The 21,242-nt window shown below is 31.7% G+C and overlaps 1 protein-coding gene across 1 annotated transcript in view; it reads left to right on the forward strand.

Annotated features, from left to right (window-relative positions):
* The window catches only part of LOC134272220 (uncharacterized), a 46,235-nt gene that overhangs the window by 19,897 nt on the left and 5,096 nt on the right, over positions 1–21,242 (forward strand). The window contains exons 4-6 of the mRNA XM_062754468.1: positions 31–162; positions 17,409–17,626; positions 19,620–19,767. Coding sequence (XP_062610452.1) covers positions 31–162; positions 17,409–17,626; positions 19,620–19,767 — 498 coding nt within the window. The remainder of the gene's footprint in view (positions 1–30; positions 163–17,408; positions 17,627–19,619; positions 19,768–21,242) is intronic.

Raw genomic sequence — 21,242 nt, forward strand, 5'->3', positions numbered from 1 at the left:
CAGTAAAAGCAATTTTTCCGGATTCAACAGATACTATACCAAATACGTCAAAAGAGATTGAGAAATCTACACCAGTACCATGGTACAGCTCACTGCCACCACTGCCCGAAGTTGAAGAGGTTGTTGGAACCTCGAACATGACAAGTGTTGTTATAACTACTGGTAAGAGGAGAAGGAAAGCATTAAAAATTAAAAAAAGAATAATAATTTCACAATCCATCGATCAAATTAATGAAATATATAATACTTCATCTTTAAATTAATGTCTCTCTGCTCTTCTTGAATGAGACATAAACGATGTTTATTTTCACCATCTAAACAATGGATTCTTAATCGTCCTGTTAAGAACAAAACATATACTGCTTATATTTTTACAATGTTTATAATAGATCAAAGTTGAAAGCACTTCAATACATGAATGCAAAAGTTGAAGTGAAATATAAAAAAAAATAACAAACAGTAATCAGACTCAACACCAATTTAAAGAATAGATCCTCTAAAAAGATTGAAAAATTAACCTCATAAATCCAGTAAACAAGATAAATCGTCAAAATAGAAGGAAAAACACAGACCACCACCGGAAACACCAGAAGAAGGATCAGTTGTCTAGGAGGAGCAAGCATCGCCTTCATTAGTCATACTTTATGTATGATTCACGTAGACAGACTATTTAAAGAAAATATACGAGTATAAATCAGTTTTTACAAAAACAAAAACAACAAAAAAGAATCAGCAGAGTTAATGAAACGGAATCCAAATAAAGATATATCAAAATTAGAAAAAATTGGACGAAAGGTTTTAGATATTCAAGCAATTTAAATAATTCCAATGCGACAAATTAGAAGATTTAACAGAAGATGTTACTACATTTTACCTTTGACCTCTTAATATGAACATGACATTATACAAAAAAAAAATCCTTTTAAAACTTCCAAATATCACGTTGTCTTTACTAAAGTAACAAACAGTCACGTAGATGACAAAACATGATCCAAAATGTAGGTTCTCGGATGAGTAAAATTTCATTGATTTTTTGTACTTTCTTGAACAAGGTTGTTAAAAGCCGTCAGTAGCTTGCCTCGGTTTTCAAATTGATTGTTTTTCACATTTCTCGACTTAGCTTGCAGACTTACAACATGTAATAGATTAAGAATTAACAAATTCATCCAGCACAACACTAAATGCTGTAACTTCAAAGGAGACCACAATTATAACGTTTATTTTCGGACTAGAAATGGGTTTGAAAGTTAAAATTCCTAACTATTAACTAACCACGTGTTTAGAATGCCAATAAAATGCGTATATTATCCCTTTTTTCTGCTTTGTGTTTTATACATATAAATAGACTAGGGATGGTACTTTGTAACCGGTTAACCGATTACTCGGTCAGAACAGTGGAAATCGGTTAGAATATCTGTAAACTGTAAGTCGGGAAAAATAAAGTATTTTTCAAATTGAACACTTTTTTCTTAAAATTCATTTAAAAAAAATTCTGCACATAGTGTTGATAATTAAGCGCTTAACAAAATTATTTAAGCTGCCTTGGAGGTAATTACGGCTCTCCGAGTAGAGACCAGGTGTATGGTCAATTTTGTTTAGTGCTTGTTACTGTTAAAACACCATGTCGTTACCCTAATAATACTATAATTCTTTGATGATAACATATGAATTCCTGTCATCTCTGTTTGTCGTTTTCAGTTACCTATCCAAATCATTTTAAAAATGTTATTTGAATCAAGGGCAGAGATAGATTAGCTTTTGTGACAACGCGGCTTAATTTGTGTAACATCGGCTTAAAAACTATCGATCATATTACTAGACTTTTTAAAATGTCTTTCTTAATTTTTACTTGTCCTCTGAAATTAAAATTTTAAAAAATGTATCTTTACATTTCTGATCCGAACAAATAAAGTTTTAAAACTTCAGTCATTTTAGTCTTTTTGTGTACACAGATAGAGCTATTTGAAAAAAATGTACAGAAAATTACGTTAAAAAGTATACTCTAATACGATTAATGGTGTTACCATGGTCTGTCGAACTTTCTTCTTGATCTAACTTTTTCGTATATCTTAAGCAGCATTCATTTAATCTATTAAATTTAAATATATGGTTTCCTGTAGATAAGCAATGAGGTTTTCATTTTCATTAAGTGGGCTAATGGATCTGAACAATTACGTGTACACTTATTATGAAGAAAAATCGTCATGATCTGGACAACGTTAAATCTACAGTAAGTAAATAAGTATTAACTCTTTACAACTTACTGAACTGTTATACAACATACACTAAATGTTCACGTCATAGAAATAGAAGTTTACCATTTCCCCACAAGCACCTTTTAGCGTGGTACACGTTTCTCTAAAGTTTAGCGTAAATAATATTATGACGCTATATTTCAATACAAAAATGACTTTTCTTCTTTGATGAGATTTTTGCAAGTACAAAATAGAAGGAAATTGACATTAAATGAACGATTAAATGAACTTTTTAAAGTGCGTGAAAATGCGTGATTGCGGGGAAACGGTACATTCGTGATTTTGCGTTAGAAATAGGAAATGGTATATGCATTAAAATGCGTGACTGCGGGGAAGGGGGTTAAATTATTTTTGTACCATAGCTGAACATCTATACACCACATTTTCTTTGTTCGAAACTATGGTGTATTTTGAGCAAACCAACACTTTTCTGTGATCAATATATATCCCACTTATTTTTAACTCCGCCTTCTTGCGGTCTAGTAAAGTTAACATTTTTAAAATGAATATTCAACGTTTATTGTATTTATCGAATACAACTCAAAACAAAATTACAAAAATAAACAAACACACCATTGCACACACATCTGTTCTCTCAAAATAAAAAAAATGCTTTAATGAGATACTAATTCACATACAAGTACAAAAGTAAACTCTCTCTCTCTCTCTCTCTCTCTCTCTCTCTCTCTCTCTCTCTCTCTGAAATTAACCGTTTTTTCTTGTTATAGTTATTTAAAAAGAAAAACATACAAAAAAGAGAGTTTTTCTCTCAAAGTAACAAAAAATGTCTCCCAGTAATTTTGCTTTTTATTTTCACTGAGATCATTAATGAGTATACACCTGGTTCGTAGTACAGTTAAAATCCACCGAAATTAAAGGTACAGTGGGTGAAAATTGGACTGGGAGCGTCTGTATCCATGGAGGGTGGCGGATCTGGGGAGGCAAATGCAGAAATAGTAGAAGTTGCTTCCTCTGATTTTATCTTGATGCGTTTTGGCTCTAAGACTCGTGAAGCTCAAACTGATCAATCGATAGGTTCCTATGTTCGTCGACACCTCTTAAACCAAAGAGCTTGCAATTGTTAAAAAAAAAGACTGAATTAAGTAATGATTTTGAAGACGAATTTCCTAAAATGTTTTTTTCCCAAAGAATTTTTTCGTCTTTTTCGGACATGGGTTCAGCTTGCCGTTTTACGACTCCAACTCCCTGAGCAGTAAGCTCAGACATTTTCGCACTCAGTGCTCGTCGAAATCCTTGAAAATTGAGTTTTTTTTTCATCCAAAAAGTTTAAACTGTTTCCATTTTCTCGAAGATACCTCAGGACGCCCACGCACAACTGATACAGAGATCTTGGTGGGTACTGCGCACCATCTTTACGCCTCGCCTCAAGGACAAACCTTGTCATTATGTCATTCATTTCGGTTTCATTAGTTATATGAGTCAATTCAGGCATGAACGCTCCAGTAATTTGCATTCTGTTTTTTCTCCATTCCTGAAATGTACTAACACTCCAGTTTGTGTTTTTCCGAGTGTTTTTGCTTTCATAGGACTTTTTAATATTGTCTATTTCCTCCTCTTGCAATCAATCTCCCCAAATACTATGTAGACAAATCCCTTACTATGAGTACCAATTCCAAAAATGCAATGTCCCTAAATATGCTAGTCCCTCGCCATGAAAAAAGCCGAATGAGTTCGAAAAATACTCCCACAACCTAGTTTATCCGAACCAGTGCTATCTGCGTACAACTCTAGTTGAAAGTCGATGACGCAGTCTGCTTTCTTACATATAATGTTTGAAAACATTAGCTTAATTTGTATATCTTCCTTCTTTTCCACAGAAACACGCCTCTAATTATAAGACTGGAAGTCAAACTGTGGAAGCATACATGCACCCGAAAAATGCTCAGCCCAAAATGCAGAAGTTTTGTTGACCCGCAAGAGACTGGAAATCTCTTGCTTTAACTTTTTACGCGATGGGAAATAATAAAACTGTCTGCTATCTGATTGAATACTAAAACTCTCTGCGACTGTAACAAAAATTGAAAATACCAATTTGTTGTAGGACCTAAGGATTTGTCTCGAGAGAAAGTGGATTACATGATCAGATTGACTCTTTTGTTTGAAACACGGTTCCAAAAAGAGAACAAACTTTTAAAACTAGGAGATCCCACAGAACAGCCGAATGGCATACACTTGTCAGTATGAATACCAAGTATTTCTGTTAATTATCATCTCAAAATAAGAAGGTATCAATGTCAGCTTCGGAGAAAAAAAACGACAAGGAAAACAACAGAAAATCATTCCTTTAAATAAAAAACAAATGCTAGAATTTAAGCAAAGTAAAAACAATCTTTAACAGCAGAATGAAAAAAAAAAAAACAAGAATACTTGTATCAACAAATGTTCAGAACAAGACAGCTGCTCAACCAACAGCATCAAACGAAATTTTGAGTTCTGCACGAACAACTTTGTACATTTGACCGCAATTAATACCCTCAACAGCAGCGATAGACGAAACATCAGAAACGACACCTGTTACAGTAACTACTAGTAAAAATAGAGAAAAAACAGGATAGGGCATTAAGCAAAACAAACTAATTGCACAATCTGAATTGATAAAATCCTAAAATAATATATACGATATATCCTGTAGATAAGGAATTTTTCTAAACAAAATGCTCTGTTGCAATCATTTTAATAATATATAATATAGAAATTGAGAATTGAATGAAAATAAACATTTATGCTGCAATTTTTAAAATAAAGTTTCTTTATACCACCTACCTTAAAAGTACTTCTAAATTATTAAAAACAAAATATCAATAAGAATATACATGAATAGATATCAGGTAATTTAGGCTACAATTTTATTGCAATTTATGAAAAATTGATTTTAATGAAATTGAGGCATACTGGTGTTTAGATAAGATGGTACAAATTTTTGGGAATTGATGTGCAAGTACAAAGACGTACTGTTTGTTTTCAAAAAATTACAGAGCAAAATCAAAAGTTTTCCAATTTATAAATGTAAAATGTAAAGATTAACATTGACCAAGCTCATGTATGCTATCCTGTGGAAAAATAAAATCGAATCTTAAATAGGACAAAAACAGAGACCCCTGAAAACATCAGAGGTGGTTTCAGCTTTGTTTTTGGAAATATTATCTAAAATTAACATCCATCGCTGATACAGATTGTTACGACAGCAATCTGCTTCATGGAAAAAAATATATATAGATATATTTTGCAGCCACATTGATATAAGTCAACTCTATTTTCGTTGCATTTTTTTCCTTGTAAACAATGATATATATGCTAAATCATGTACAATGATAAACATTTTTGGATATGAAATTTTGTTAAGAATAAGTATAGGTTATTTTCCAAGCGGAAATACTCAAGCTTGGAAATGTTTCAAAATATTGAAGTCGCTCACCTGGTGCAGAGGTAAATAAAAGCATTTGCATTAGGATCACAAAGTATGGTTAAAATCCCGAAGCTGACCAGTCCTTCTGATAAGATCATAATGACTGAAATACCATATCACAGAAGTGGCCGACATACAAGATTCCTTGCTTCTCAGTGGTACTGAGTTTCGACTATAGGTGTAAAATATGAAACCCTCAACCGGCAAGTAGTGACGTGTTACAATGCACCTTGGAAATTTAGGCACTTTTAAATTTATTTAAAAAGTGCGTATAATTTTCGACCAATGCAAGTTAAGAAAATTTGAAAAAATGAAATTTCTTTTCAAAGAGGAGTAATACGAGGGACGTTCAATAAATAATGTCATTAGCTCGATGACATACAACATAGAAATCATATGACATTAAGCTAGACTTTCTCTCAATATTGAATCTTTAAAGAATTGATAACAGTTTATGTGACCACTTTTCATCACATAGTTTCATCGTGAGAAGCCGGGAAACAAGGGCTATTCGAGACACTGCATTATAAATGAATGGTAAAGAATCAGTAAACTAGAGTGAAAATAAAAGCTACATTAAAGCTGCTGTAAAACGTGTTAAAAATCCCACAGAAATTTTCACTGAAATATGTGACATTTACATCAACCAATGCCTGTTTTATAGACAAATAAGCAAGTGGATTTCAATGATAAAAAATTATATAATGGGCATCAAAAATGGGTACCGTTCTTGCCAACAAAAATTATAACAACTTATGTACTATTTGCCCAATTTCAACAAATAATATCTGATGATGTATGACTGACTTCAAGATACATAGCAAATTTGATATACATCATATCGGGAGTAGTTTATAATGTTTTTAAGAAACGTTTGACGGTAAGAAAGCTGGGTACTCAAAGATCACCCTATATTTTGAAAAATGAGTGAAAACGACAGCGTGTAGGAATGTCTTAACAATTATTTTAAAATACCAGTAACTGTAGTTATCCAAGTTTGTTTCATATTCAAACAGATAATGGAACATGAATTTATTGCTTAAAACACTCAATGCAAAATTTACCATAAGATGTACTTGATAAAAACAGCTATGGTCCGACAAGAGCAAAGGTATGCAATAACACAAAGACAGATTTATATACAATTTTCTTAAATATTAGTGGTACTGTTGTTCAATTTCGTATTCAGGGAGACAGTTTAATATTTGGAGGAGTCTAGAAAGCAATCTTTTTGCAAAAAAATTGAAAGGTTTATTAGAGAAAGGACCTAGAATCAGGAATCCACTACAATGAATTTCTTCATGACAGCGTCCAAACCCGCATGCCCTGAAGAGTAAAGGAGTTTTCGGGATAAAAAGAAAGTTAATATTTTTTCACATTAACAATATTCGCCATTTCGTTGACTTTTTGACTTGATTCTATTTCCAAACTTGAAAAACCACCTTTCAAAAAGAAAAAAAAACAAGTCCAGGAAATCATTGGATCTGCTATTTTCAGTATACTAAGGGTCATACCCAAAAATGTGTTCTAAATATTATCAGAAATTATATAAAATGTTTAACGAACATCTATTTTAATCAAAAGAGATTAATAAGTAAATTCTTGAAATCATTAAAAAGCTTCTTTTGCTTCTTTCCGAGCCCCGATGACATTATTTATTGAACGTCCCTCGTATCGAGCTTATTTACGCACTTTGAGAAAAAAATGTATATGAATGATTAATTTTTTTTGTTGTTGCAAATTTGAGGTATAAACCTTAATTAGCTGCAGATCTGTAGCTTTACTGTTTTATATATTTGTCTTTGACCATAACGCTACAGATCCTGTGGTGCAAAAAAGGTGCAATTTACGGCGCAATATTTTTTGCGCGCTTTTGGGGAGAATTTCTCCACTTTCAAGCATTGTTCAATCAACTACCTTTCACTCCCTAATTCTAGACACATTCTGTAGCCAATATATATATTTTATCCACCTTTCAACAATTTGTTGTTGTCTCTACAGGCAATAAAGTTGCTAGAAGTGGATTTTCAGCAATCAACCAAATAATTTTAATCAAGCGAGTTTATCACTTGTAGAGACTAGTATAAAGGGTGGGGAGGTGTATAAAATATACATATTGGCTAAAGAATGTGTCTAGAATTAGGGAGTGAAAGGTAATTGATTGACCAATGCTTGAAAGTGGAGAAATTCTCCCCAAAAGCGCGCAAAAATTATTGCGCCGTAAATTGCACCTTTTTTGCATTACAGGATCTGCAGCGTTATGGTCAAAGACAAATATATAAACCATAACGCTACAGATCTGCAGCTAAACCTTAATATGATAAATAAACCTGGTTGGGTATATTTTGGCTGATGAGGTCACATCAAGATCTGATACTGACTTTTTAAATATTTTAGTTTGTCCTAATTTTTATAAAAGTTTTTCTATATCGTCTGTGATGATTTTAGTAGATAAAGGGGGCTAAAAAAGATCGACTTAAAGAATCGCAGTTTTCTTAAGAAAAAAGGGTCAATTTTGATTTTTTTTCTTCTTCGAAAGTTCTTTCTTTTTATTTGCTTTGCAGTACTTAAAATTTTCTAGTTTTCATCTTATGTAAGTTACCTAAACTTTATTACGTAATCAAGGTCATAACAGTAATGGTCATTCATAAATGTGGGTATAATATAAGGCATAGGAAGCGAGAGGGCTAGGGTGGTTGGGTTGGTGGGGGCTCCCTCACTTTATTGCGAAGATATATAGGAAGAGCTGGGCCGGGACGACCCTCTAGTTGTCTTGTCCTTGTCTCAATGAGGGTGAATCAACTCATAAATTTACGAAAGATATATATGATAAATTAATGCTGTACATTATTATAATCTAAGTCCAGAAAACATAGAAGCTAAATTAAATGACAGAATTGTACAGCTACTCATCTAACACCATCAAAAGAGATTTTGAATGAAATTTTGAGTATTGCACAATTGATTTTATACACATTAATGCAATTATCGCTCTCAACGGCAGTGATCTACAAAACCTCGAAAACGACACTGTTTTAGTTTTTTTTATAATTACAGGTAAGATAATTACAGGTGAGAGAGAGAGAGAGAGAGAGAGAGAGAGAGAGAGAGAGGGAGAGGCATAAACTTTATCTACTCCTATAAAAATATGTACGATATATCAGTGTCTACTTGATAATGAATTTGACAGAACAGACAAACAAATGTTAAAATTGAAATCTACATAGGGTACTCACATATAAGTTGATGTTACAGGGAGTTTAACAACTTTATTTAAAGTCAGCATTTTATATACTCTATGTCCGATTTTTACCTTTTCCTACCTGTATCTTTAAAAAAGAAAAAAAAAATTCTTGACAGAGTAGTCCTAAGTTATTATACATTAAAAAAAATTTATTTAAGTTAGATATCAAACAAAAAGGACTTAACGAGGCCGAGTATAATTATTTCTGCCCTAGGGATTTTGATAATTTTTTGATGATTCATTTTTATTGTTATAATTATTGTTTTAAGATTAAAAAATCGAATGTTGACCACCCCGATTTCTTAGGGGACCATCTCAAAACTTGTCAAATTTTACTATTTGACCCTATAGGAATTTGTTGGAAAAGCGCCAATTTATCACATTTTCTCCGTATTTTTTGTATTTCTGCCCTAGAGATTTCTTTTTTATTCAAGTATATGAAAGTTATTGTAAAAACTCACCAAATTGTGAAATTTAAAAATAATTCACTATCTACTTTGGTTTAGGAATTAATTACAAAGTTTATTTTTTCAAGCCCAATACCTCTAAAATTGCCATATTACGGTATCACTATTTCTCGCATAATCACCAGTGTAAGATTGACTTTTCCGGTGTGAGACAGCAGTGTGAGATTTTTCTGTCTTACACTGTGTATTACTACGCCACGAACGAGAACGTAAACATTCCGTCATTATATAAAGAAATTGTAACAAAGTAAAAAAAATATAACACATGATTAAACTGTTGTCATTTAACTTATTAATATAAACTTATTTTCATTCAAAATATTGTCGTATTTTCACTTTTTTAATGGCACTATTTTTAGATCGCGGAATGATTCTTCTTTTACGCTGTCGGATAGATAAGTTTTTTATTCCCAGTTTTTATCTTTCTGATTAATTTACACGGACTGAAAATTATTTTATCAGTTTACACTACGTGTAAACCATTTTCAGGTACGTTCTCTCCGATGGTGTATTCAGATTTTTAATTAGATGGAAAATTAAAAATATTTTTTTTAGCCCCATCATGGCGACGTCATTGACAGGCCGTTATTTTGGATAAAATAATGCGAGAAAAATAATCATTCATTACATACTCGTGTGGGAATAGTGAAATTCCACCTCGGGGTCAAGATTCACGGTCTAGGACTCGGCAAAGCCTCGTCCTAGACTGTGAATCTTGTCCCCTCGGTGGAATTTCACTATCCCACACTCGTAGTAATGAATGATTCTATTAATCTCAGTGCAGATGAATTATCGGCACATACGATTTTTTTGGTAGAAAAATTAGCAATTTTTGTATTGCTAGTGTGCTTCTTTAGATGTTCTGTCATCAGTTTTTAGTATTACGAGGGTTGTCCCAAAATTTCGTAGACTGAGCTCATATCTTTTAAAGAAATTAATGTATCCTAATAAAATTTTCAGGGTGGATAAAGCCTGTTCTTGGCAGATAAATTATGAAGTTTTATGGTGTTTACTTGAAAACTTTTCGAGTAATAACATTTAAAGTGATATCGTTCTCTAAGACCCGGCGCAATCTGCAACGTCAAAAAATACAAATGTCAACAGTTCAAATTTTTTGAGAAAATATTTCAATTACCAGAATCAAATTCTTAAATGAAACGAAACGGTTATAGTTATGAATGTGAAATATCTTAATTACTATGATATGATCAAACAATAAAATATGTAAGCAAAGTATATGCATGTACAGGTATGAAATAATAATAATTTGAAAACGCTTCATTTCTACGGGCTTTTTGTCTTTTTTCTCTAAGGGAATTGCATAGTGCAATCCTTGCCCATTTCTTAGCCCCGTCTTTTATTTTAGCTATTGTTATTTACATATACACAGAGAAACCGTTTTAATCATTTGAAATACCCAGGATGAGAAAAAGTTTCCTAGTCTACCAAACCGTTATGACTGGTACATTTTTGTAAGAGTGAATTCAGGATCAAAACACTTGATCATATTCCAGTGCGCCGCCTGTGCCAACGCAGCCGCCATTTTTCAGAAAGTCGGATTTCAACCTCATGTATATAATCGTTATAAAAATCATATTTATCAAAGCATAAACACCAAAATTTGGGAAAATGTAGTTAATAGAACAGTATTAAGAATTTTCATTTCCATTAAAAAAATACGGGGTAGTAATTACTTTTCCGTAGGATTTTAAATCTAATATACCAAATTTTAATTGCAACTCTTGGGTATTGCGCCGCCTACCTACACCAGACAATGAAATGTGTTTTTTAAATTGGAATTATTTATGTGGTTACTCCATATTTGTCCATAAATTTATTAAATAGTGTTGGTTTAATCTATATACAAAGTTTCATTAATGTATGACATAGGGTTCCAACAAAACAACGCTTGTCTACGGAATTTTGGGACAACCCTCGTATATCCATGGACTCTAGGAACATACAAGCTAGTCATGCGTCATTCTTCAGCGTCATGCGTTGCTTACAAAATCCGAAAATGATGACGTCGGTAGAGCCATTTCAGCATTTTTTTTCCTAATTATTGTCGTACAATCACATTTTCAGACCAGTAGGGGTTACAGATAATGTTAATTTTGTATTAAAATCAAAATATTTGGAAAAGGTGTACTGTCGCACAAATGACTGCAAGAAATTAAAAAGCTGCGCAAAGTCATGCACACTCGAATTAGACTCGGCCTCGTTAAAATCATTTTCATCACTAGAAAGTTACAAGAAACGTGGGAAATTGATAAGGAAATTCTGCAGATTTTTATTTAATGTATGAAATATTTTAATTATAAGGAAATTCATACGACCATGTGTTAAATGTAACACTTCTTGTTTGGACTTACAAGGGTGGGTATATAGGGAGACAATCGTCAAAGTCTATAAACGTGAGGTTACGAATATATAACTCCCAAGTGTGGTCGGAAGAGGTGTGTTTGAAAAACTAATTGTGTACCTAGAACATACACCCATTTATTGCAAAAATTCTGACTTGATTTAATTGTTCTTAAAAATTATAAATGAAAGCATTCATTATAGTGGATTATTTTCTTTCTTAGATATAAGTTCAAAATAGTATCAAAAAATGACACTCCTGATTAAGGTTTTGTAAAATAAAAAGCCAATGCTCGCTAGTATCTTAAGTCTTTATCAGTTGTTTAATTTTTCTTACCCCCTGGTAGTTTTCATCCTCTGAATATTTAAAGAAAAATAGATTAAAAACGATTTTCATCCTAACAGTCAATTATATGACATATATTCCTTTTGAAAATGAAGTCAGAAAATTATACCCCGCCTAATATATGATTATAATAGCAAAGTACATTTTTTTACAGCAGATCCGTATCCAATCAAAAGGTAAAATAAGATGTACATATTCACCCCTACTAATGTTATTGTGATTTAAATTCAAGACACGTGGTTTAGGTTGATCTATCCAAAGGTTATAGGGTAGAACCGGTATTATAAATAAAATTGGCAGTAAACATCGTATTTGCTATAGCCTGTTTCCTTTGAAAACATGTCCTGTAATAAATGTTTCCAGTTTTCTGAAAGACTTTCATGATTTTCAACTGACAAAGGTTGGCTAAAGGAGGGGATGTTAAAATAACAATATATCTTGTATGCTTCGGCGAAAATTAAAGCTCACTACTGACCGATTCGCTGGTAAAAAAATGTGCATTATCATATACACTGACAAACCTTTGTTTGCCTTATATGGCTATTGTTATAAATGCGCACAGAGGATCTTACCACGAGCAACTGACCAATCGTTGAATGAATAGCAACGTTTACGCCAAACACATGTTTACATTTTACTTCGAACACGTAGTTCAGGTCAATCTACGATCATGTTAATGGACTGTAAAATAAAAAAAATGTTCTTACGAACAAAATATAAAGATAAGAAACTATGAAAGATGTTACGGACGTTTTTAATTTGTTGTTAAATAGAAAAAATGTTTAATAAAATGTAGTTTGTGTCTAGTTTAGAACACCAGCGCTTCAAGGGTAAGGAAAACGAGCAGCATCTCTTATGCATAAGTTTACGTTCGTGATCACGTGTTCGGCCAGGGAATTCACCTGGCAATTGCATTCACCGATAGTACAACAAAGGAATTAATACAGACGCAAATCGCTTTTGCAGTACGACTTTCAGAAACCTAGACTTCCGCCGTTTATTTAACAAATGAATTGTTTGTCATTATAAGCATGAAAATAATATTTTTAAAAATGCCTTTCATTTATCATAAGATTTTCCTTTTTTTCAAGCGTAAAATTCCTGTAGAAAACGTAACCCATAATGCAATACTCATTCAGCTGATTGGTCAGTTAAAATCATGCTGGTGCCTCATTTGCTAATCTGACGCCAAAAAATATAGTCCCGGTTCCCATGCAAAAAATATTTGTCCAAAAAGAAATTTTAATTCATGACTGCAGAAAATTGTATTATAGAGAAAACTTATGTAAGCTTGAATGAATGTAAAAGAGATCGATTGATTGAAGTACATTTCTACAGACATTATCAGCTGATTCTAGGGTGGTGAAAACTGAAACGCAACATAACTTTTCTGTTTACCATGCCTCCACGTGCTAGTCACTTCCTAACCACATTTCCGTGAATAATTTACCCTATCTCGCTGAAGTCTCGCTAACTCTCGCCAGAGCCACTGCCAGAGCTACTCTGAACTCATCGGGTTTTATAATTTGCAGAACACCGAAAAATAAAAGGTTCCGAACACATTAGTAGGGGTGATATTGACATTATGTAAGGACCTGTGGATACGAGTTGGACACTCAAAGGATTAACGGACGGATGCATAGACCGACGGACGGACGGACACCCAATCACTGTAAACATCCTTTTCAAAGGGGATATTAAACAAAGCGAAACTGTTAGATTTATTTAAGGAATAAAGCTTATTTCAACTTATATTATACGATATAACATAACTTGTGGCAGTTTACGCTTTATAAACCGCGAAGCGGTTTATAAATCAAAGTACTGAAAGTACTCATGGGAGTTGAAAATGGTAATCTGAAAGATCTCACAGGAAGTAGAGGAACATTTTCATGCTTTCAGATTTAAGTCAGCTAGAACTAATTTGTTAGAGATACAACACGAAAAAATAATTTCATTTGCATTTGAATAGCGAAGATCATAGGACTGCTTTTAAATTAGCTGCAGAACTGTTGCTCTCCGAAAAAAAAATTGATAGACCGGAGAGCTACAGTGGCACCCATTGCAAAAAAAAAACACACCTGTATATATTTACTGCACACAAAAAAGTGTGTGCGCTGATTCTCGATTTATTTTTCCATGTTTCTTAAACTGTCACATCAAAAATATTCTTTCACTGTTTTCACAACAAAACATTCCTTGTAATTGTTGTTATTAGCCCTTCAGCCCCTTCTGACCTCAAAATTGAGATCATATAAAATGTTGTCTATTTATGCTGCGCTGCAATTTTGGTTTGCAAGATTATTTGGCCCAACGCACTTCGTGCAAATGTCAAATATATTAAGTGAATTTCATAGAGGAGGAAGGGATTTTTATAAATCTTTTTCACGTTTGAGGTAAGAATTAGAAAGAATTAGTCCAAAACTAAGCTCAACTTTTCGTGCTCAATAAATGTACTGTTTTTACAATGGGTGGTGCTGTAGATCTGGGGCATGTCAAAATATTTTTTCGGACTGCTACAGTTCTGCAGCTACTCTAAGATACAGGTCAGTTATTGCAGGTAGGATTCAAACTTCTTTCAGTACCATTTATTACTCAAACACTGTCCTCATACTTATGAAACATTTGAATCAAAACGCCCCCTTCTCTTTTTTGAATGTGTACAAGATATTTGGTCCCAACAAAGAAACAAACACTCTTTATATTCGAGGTTACCATCAACAGAGACTAGATTGTCAATTTTCTTTCTCTGATTAAAACAAGCATTTGATTTTCTCTTTTGGGTTTGAATGGTTCTTTTCGGACACAAAAACTAATTTTTGTATAATTCCGTGCTTATCTTTTTATATCAAATGTATCTTTCATTATATATTTAATAATTTTACATTTCATTTCAAGAAATTTCTATATAGAAGTAAGTATGTCTGAATACTTTACATTTTGTTCATTTTATGTTCGAAAATTTTTTACTCATATTGACACACTACTACTTGCCGATGGAGCTAGCTACATGTAGGTCTATGAATTTTTACCCATACACAGCACTCAGAATCATTGAGCAGTAAGGGGTAGTTTTTTGCCAGCACCTACAGCGAAATGGGATTTCGGTTTATAATGGCCTGATCAAAAGAGTTCATCTCAAAATGCATCCCTCAGGAACGTGCGACGCAGGGTATCAACACCTTACTTTGAATCTCTAGGGCGAACTATTTTTACGGTAACAACTGCGCCAAGCGAGTGACACTTAGTTTTTGTGATTTTGATTTGACTCAAATGTAATTAAAAGTCAGACATATTTTAACGAGCTACTACAAGAAAAAAAAAACATGAGGAACGATATGGTTTTACACATCAATCATTGGAATCATTTTAGCTTTGTGTCTGCATACACATGAATTCATTCAGTTTAATTGTTTTATTAATTATTAATTAAAGCCACGTACATTTTTCAAGTTCAATTCTATTGATGAGCACTTGACCAACTAAATGCTGATAAATTCATGAAATTAAAAATTAATGTCATTTGAAATCGTGATATCGAATGTCAAAAAAACTTGAGTAGCATTTAAATACTATTATTTTTTCCCTTTACCAACGTAAAAAATGAGTTGCATGTATCTGGTCTGACAAAAACTTTTTCCAGTCTAACAGACCATTTTACTTGTGAGAACAAAAAATGCCTGACCGTGATTTTTTTCCCGTACTGTTTTTTAAACGAAGCGTTGTTCTGTCTCTTCATTGCTGAAACAAATTGAAAGAAGTTGTGTAAAACCATAGCGTTCCTTTTGACATTACATGTATTTCACAGCTTCTTACTCTGACAGCAGACAAAAGCTCTATTTTAAGTAATTTTGAACCTTTCCAAATATTTTTTAAATCTTGTCATTACTTTAAATGACATGCCATTGAACCATTTGGTATAAAAAGGAGAGAATGAACTAAACTTAAGTATCAAAAAGTTTACTATTCAGAATAAACTTTTAACAGCACTTGGGCGTAGAGTCAGCCGAGGATTGTCAATTGATAAATGACAGAAAACTGGGACTATTTTTTTATCCGGAAATCAAATGTCTGGGTCATTTCTAGGAGATATGACAAAAATATGCTTTTCAACTTAAGTTAAATAAAATTCAACTTAATTTACTTTCAAATTATTTATTGAAAGTTAAATTAATTCAGAAAAATGAGATGGATTATTTTTAGTGCGGAAGCTTCTTCGAGTTTATATAGAATGGTGCGAGTTGAATATCACAGGGGAGTAAAATTCCCGACATAGAAGCACCACGGCAGCCACTATATAATTCATTGTAAAATTACTGCGCTAGAAATCGCGTGGCGACCATGGGAGATTGAACACAGTTCAACTCCCAAAAAGCGTAAACTGCCCCAAGTTTCGTTATATTGTATAATATGAGTTGAAATAAGCTTCATTCCTTATTTCAGTGCAGACAATGAGATTATTTTCTATCCACAATAAGGCTTCATAATGATGAAATTTTAAAAGTAACGTCAAGCGGAGTAATACGTTTTTTGACGTAACTCATTGTGACGTAGGAAAGTTATGTTATCCAAAATGGATAAAATCTTTTATCTAATCAAATGGAGTGTTACAGGTAAAATTAAATTATTAATATGTAAACAAATGTTTTACAGTGACAACTTTTTCTATTTAGTAGTGTGTGTGTCAATACATTAGACTTACTGTATTCTTGTCCATTCACATGTGATACATCTTCAACACAATTAAATCTTGATCTCAGAAATTAAAACAAATTCGACCTTTAATTCAATGTCCGTACCTTAAACTTATTAAATGATTTATTTCCCCCTTTACGAATATAAATAGATTCTGATCATACATTTCAATGATATTTTAATTTGTGATTTATACATGAAAAGAGGATATATGTTTATAAATATTTAATAATCCTATAAGAAGAAAACATGTATGCTGTTAATTTATTTTATATGACAGTAGTCATTACATTTTGGTTCAGTAAGTATTAAAAGACTTAAAAGACTAAAAGAAATATTTCCTGCAATTTTTCAATTCTAATTTTTTTTAAAAATAAAAACATGTTTTTGAATGAGGTACAATTATAAGTGCACAATTCAATGCTAAATTATTACCCAACTATTCCGAATCAAATTATAATGATCAAATTGGACACTATAATTATAGACTGAATATTTTAAAAGTTGAGAATTCGAAGTTGCAAATAATCCTCAGAAATCTTTGTGATAAAATGATTGTCTTCAAAAATATCAAAATATACACTTGGATCAATTTTATATAATTATGTTTTAGATACTTCTTTCGGAGTTCACACTAAATCAGAGGAAATATATCTCCCTTTATCTGAGGAGATAACGATAGAAACTCCGGGATATCCAATGAAAAACTACACGAGGGACACAATTTATAAGTGGATAGTGACAGCACCTGAATTAGCAGAGGAGATAAATATCACGATAGAAATGGATGTTCACGAAACACCAGGATTCCCATGTGATGACTACTTAAAGGTGCAGTATTAAAAGTAACTTTTTAGAAGGTATATATTATTTGTGAAGAATTCAAGAGGTTACGTACTGAACATAATATATTAGAAGCTCAAAATTGCAAACTTTTAAAAGAAAATTTACAAAAATGATGCAATTATACTCACAGTACGAATTGAAATATACCATACGGACGTTGTTACTGTTTTAAGGAGGTTGGCTCCTGTTTTAAAAAGTGTAGTTTTAAAGTAAGATTTTTTTGTCAAGCATATTTTTAGAATTTCCACACAAAGCTTAATTAAAATAAAAAACAAAACAAAAAGGGGGTCAGTGCGCTTCTTTAACACAATGGTACAATAATATGACCTTTTTGCACTTTTGCAGGTTCGTCGAACATATAACTCATTTTTTTTTCTTCAAAATTCTAACTTTGATATTTTTATCCAATTGAATATTTGGAACAAACAGTCTTTTTTCACCCTGAATAGTCACATTAATATTTCTGACAAAATAGTTTGAAACTACTGCGCACAGTTAATTATTTGATCTTTCTGTACTCTAAAAATGGGAAGGGGTGCGTTTTTAATTTTAAATGAAAAAAATCATTTGAAAATAATGTCATTTTTCTGAATTTTACCAGAATGGATATAATTATTTTAGATACAGCTCAAAGCACTTTTTTAACTCACATTTTTTTGTCTCACAAATTAAAGTAACATTTTTCTTGAAATGAAACTGAAAATTATCGAGCTTAAATCATTATCTTTAGTTTTAAAAGTCAACGTTCTAAAAGGGAAATTGTTTATAAATTGTATGATGTTAAATGTGTATGCTTCTATCATAGGTATTCACAAATTAATAAATCGAACTTTCAATGATATTATTCAGTTGAAATGTTCAAATTAACTTCTTACAGATGAATATTTTTCTGGGTACTTTGAACATTTTCCATTCTTGTCTTGGGTTTGTCGAAATGCAGCGCCGAAAATAACAAAACTGTATAAGAAATCATCTGAAAGGATAGGGTACTAGAATATTGTTAATCTTTCAACTTAGTAAATTGTAAATATTAAAAAGGATTTTTTTTTTACATTTATGGTCTGAACTTTTGAAATTTTGCATGACGATAGATGAAAAAAATGCCATCTTTTTAACATGGAAAGCAGTCGAACAGATGAGAAATATTTGTATCATCTTGCAACTTAGTATCATATTAATGTACAGAAAATACAGCAGTTATATGACCTGCACTGTTTCTGTATCAAGGCAAGGCAAAAGAAAATTAACGGATACAAAGACGTTTGCATTTGAAGTGACAAAATAAAAACCATTTGGAAACTCTCATAATATATCATCCAAGAGTATGTAAAAATCCTACGAATTATTATGTGTGAATTATTGTTTAAAGTAATGGAATATGATCAAAATTAAGTATTCATATTTTTTGGTTGTCACCTTACACAATTTTGCATTATAACAATGTGACCTTAATTTGTGCGAAAAACCATGTGAGTTAAAATGTGCGTTGAGCTGTATTTGGAGAATTGTATAAGAGTGGGGGTCTGTGATGTTAACAATTTTAAGCTTAACATGGGTTATTTTTATCCAAGGACTTTCACGATATATTTGATATTTTTTTCAAATATGATGATAGAAATCAAGACAGTTAAGTTAACATGTAATTTAGGACCAGCATTAAACATTATATTTAACAAAATTACTCATTAATTTGTAGGCTGATGTAAAAATAGGAATGCAAACAACAATACTGAATACTAAGAAAGAGAATTAATTCTAGGAACTAAGTCATTAAGTATTTTTTTTAAATAGAGATAAGCAGAGAGCGAACCTCTTATATAAGTCTAGTATTAAAGCTTTATGGCTGTCTTATACATGATATTTGAAAAATGAAGCAAAACAAGATTAATCATGGGCTTCAAAGCAAAAAAAATATGTCTGTTAATTTGTTTTGTTTACATTTTAGTAGTATATTTAAAAATAACATCTTTTTAACTAGATTCAGGATATCGATGTCAACTTCAAACTCTTTAATAAATGTGGAAAACGAAGAGAAAATAGAACAGCAAGAGGAAACAAACTTTTCATCACTCTCTTTTCAGACAACGACAGAAATACAGCTAAAGGTTTTCGACTAAGTCTTAAAGGTAAGTATTTCTATCACTGTTTTAAATTCTATATACTTCATTAAAACGCTTCCATATCTGATATATCATATAGAAATTATTGCAAAATGATTCTTAAGGTAGTCCGATCCTCAGGTTCTAGAAATCAGGCTTTGAACAGATGTAATTGGAGATGCTTACAAAATGACTCTAAATTCTCAATGCAATGTGTAATTACCAAGGTGTTTCTTGAAACTTAATCTTCAAACTTTATCATTTTTATTTAGGAAAAATTAGTAAATCTCAAGTTTAGAAATGCGAAGAAAACTACCTTCTTTATATTTTCTAATCGAAAATTGATCATTAAATACATTATAGGTATAAAAATCATAGGTATCCCGCCTATGGAAGAAAATTGCAAGATTTTTATACTTGTTTTTGGTACCTATGTTTCTCATATTTACGTCAATGATTTTATTATGCATAATGTAGAATTATTTCCTATCAAGGAAAACACAATAAATCACAGCAAATTTCATATCATGCAAAAAAAATTTGGTAACTGACCCAAAATTGAATGAACTTTGATTTCTTTAAATATATCATTTTAAGGTGTTTCCACCCTCACACTTTTATAGGCTAACAATACAAAAACTGCATTTATTTTCATTTATTATACTTTGAATTTTCCAATTATTGCAAAAAATGTATAGGTCACCATATTATTTAAGATGCGAAATATAAATAAACAAAAGTGTATGTCAACATAAAGAAAATCACATTTTTTGTAAACATATTATGAAAAATTTGTAAAACCTTGTTAAAAAGCATAATTCTGATACTAAATGTTCCTACATTCTTCCTACTTAAAAGATCCTTTTGAATTGTGAATATCAGGGAAACTATTTAACAATAAAGCAATTGCCTGAATGAAGAGACCTTAGAAGGAGTTATTGCCCTTGTCAACATTTTTTAAAGATTGAATAATTGATTAAATATAGAAAATATGCATTTATAAATTCTTTAACTTAACACTATTTATAATCACGGCAATTGTAAAGCATTCTCCCAAGAGATATTGTTCTATTAGGTATTAATTAAATTAATTTCAGTTTTTGCAAAAATCTATGACATCATAGGAGGGTGGAATTACCTTAATTTACTTTAATGAGGTACACATATCAACTTGTTAAATACCATCTCATATCTAAAACTCCAAAGAACCTTGAATCACATTGACAGACATAAAATAAGAATTGTTTAATGAAAAGATTTCAATTTCAAGCTTTATTTTGTGACTTTAGATTTAAACATAGAATTAAAGAGTTATCCTTCCTGGCTGCAGGCTGGGGATCGGATATCCTTAAACATCAAAATCACTTACAATGTATATATATAAGACAAGTTGTAGTAATCAAAATTAGGTAAAAATATTGATAGAATGATATCTTAAGAGAGGATCATTTAACTTTAATACAACTTCAATTTCTCACCAATGAAGTCCTAGTAACTGTACA

Source organism: Saccostrea cucullata, unplaced genomic scaffold, assembly GCF_032062105.1.
Source record: "Saccostrea cucullata isolate Sc308-1 unplaced genomic scaffold, CSIRO_AGI_Scuc_v1 ctg2485, whole genome shotgun sequence".
Taxonomy (NCBI): Eukaryota; Metazoa; Mollusca; class Bivalvia; order Ostreida; family Ostreidae; genus Saccostrea; species Saccostrea cuccullata.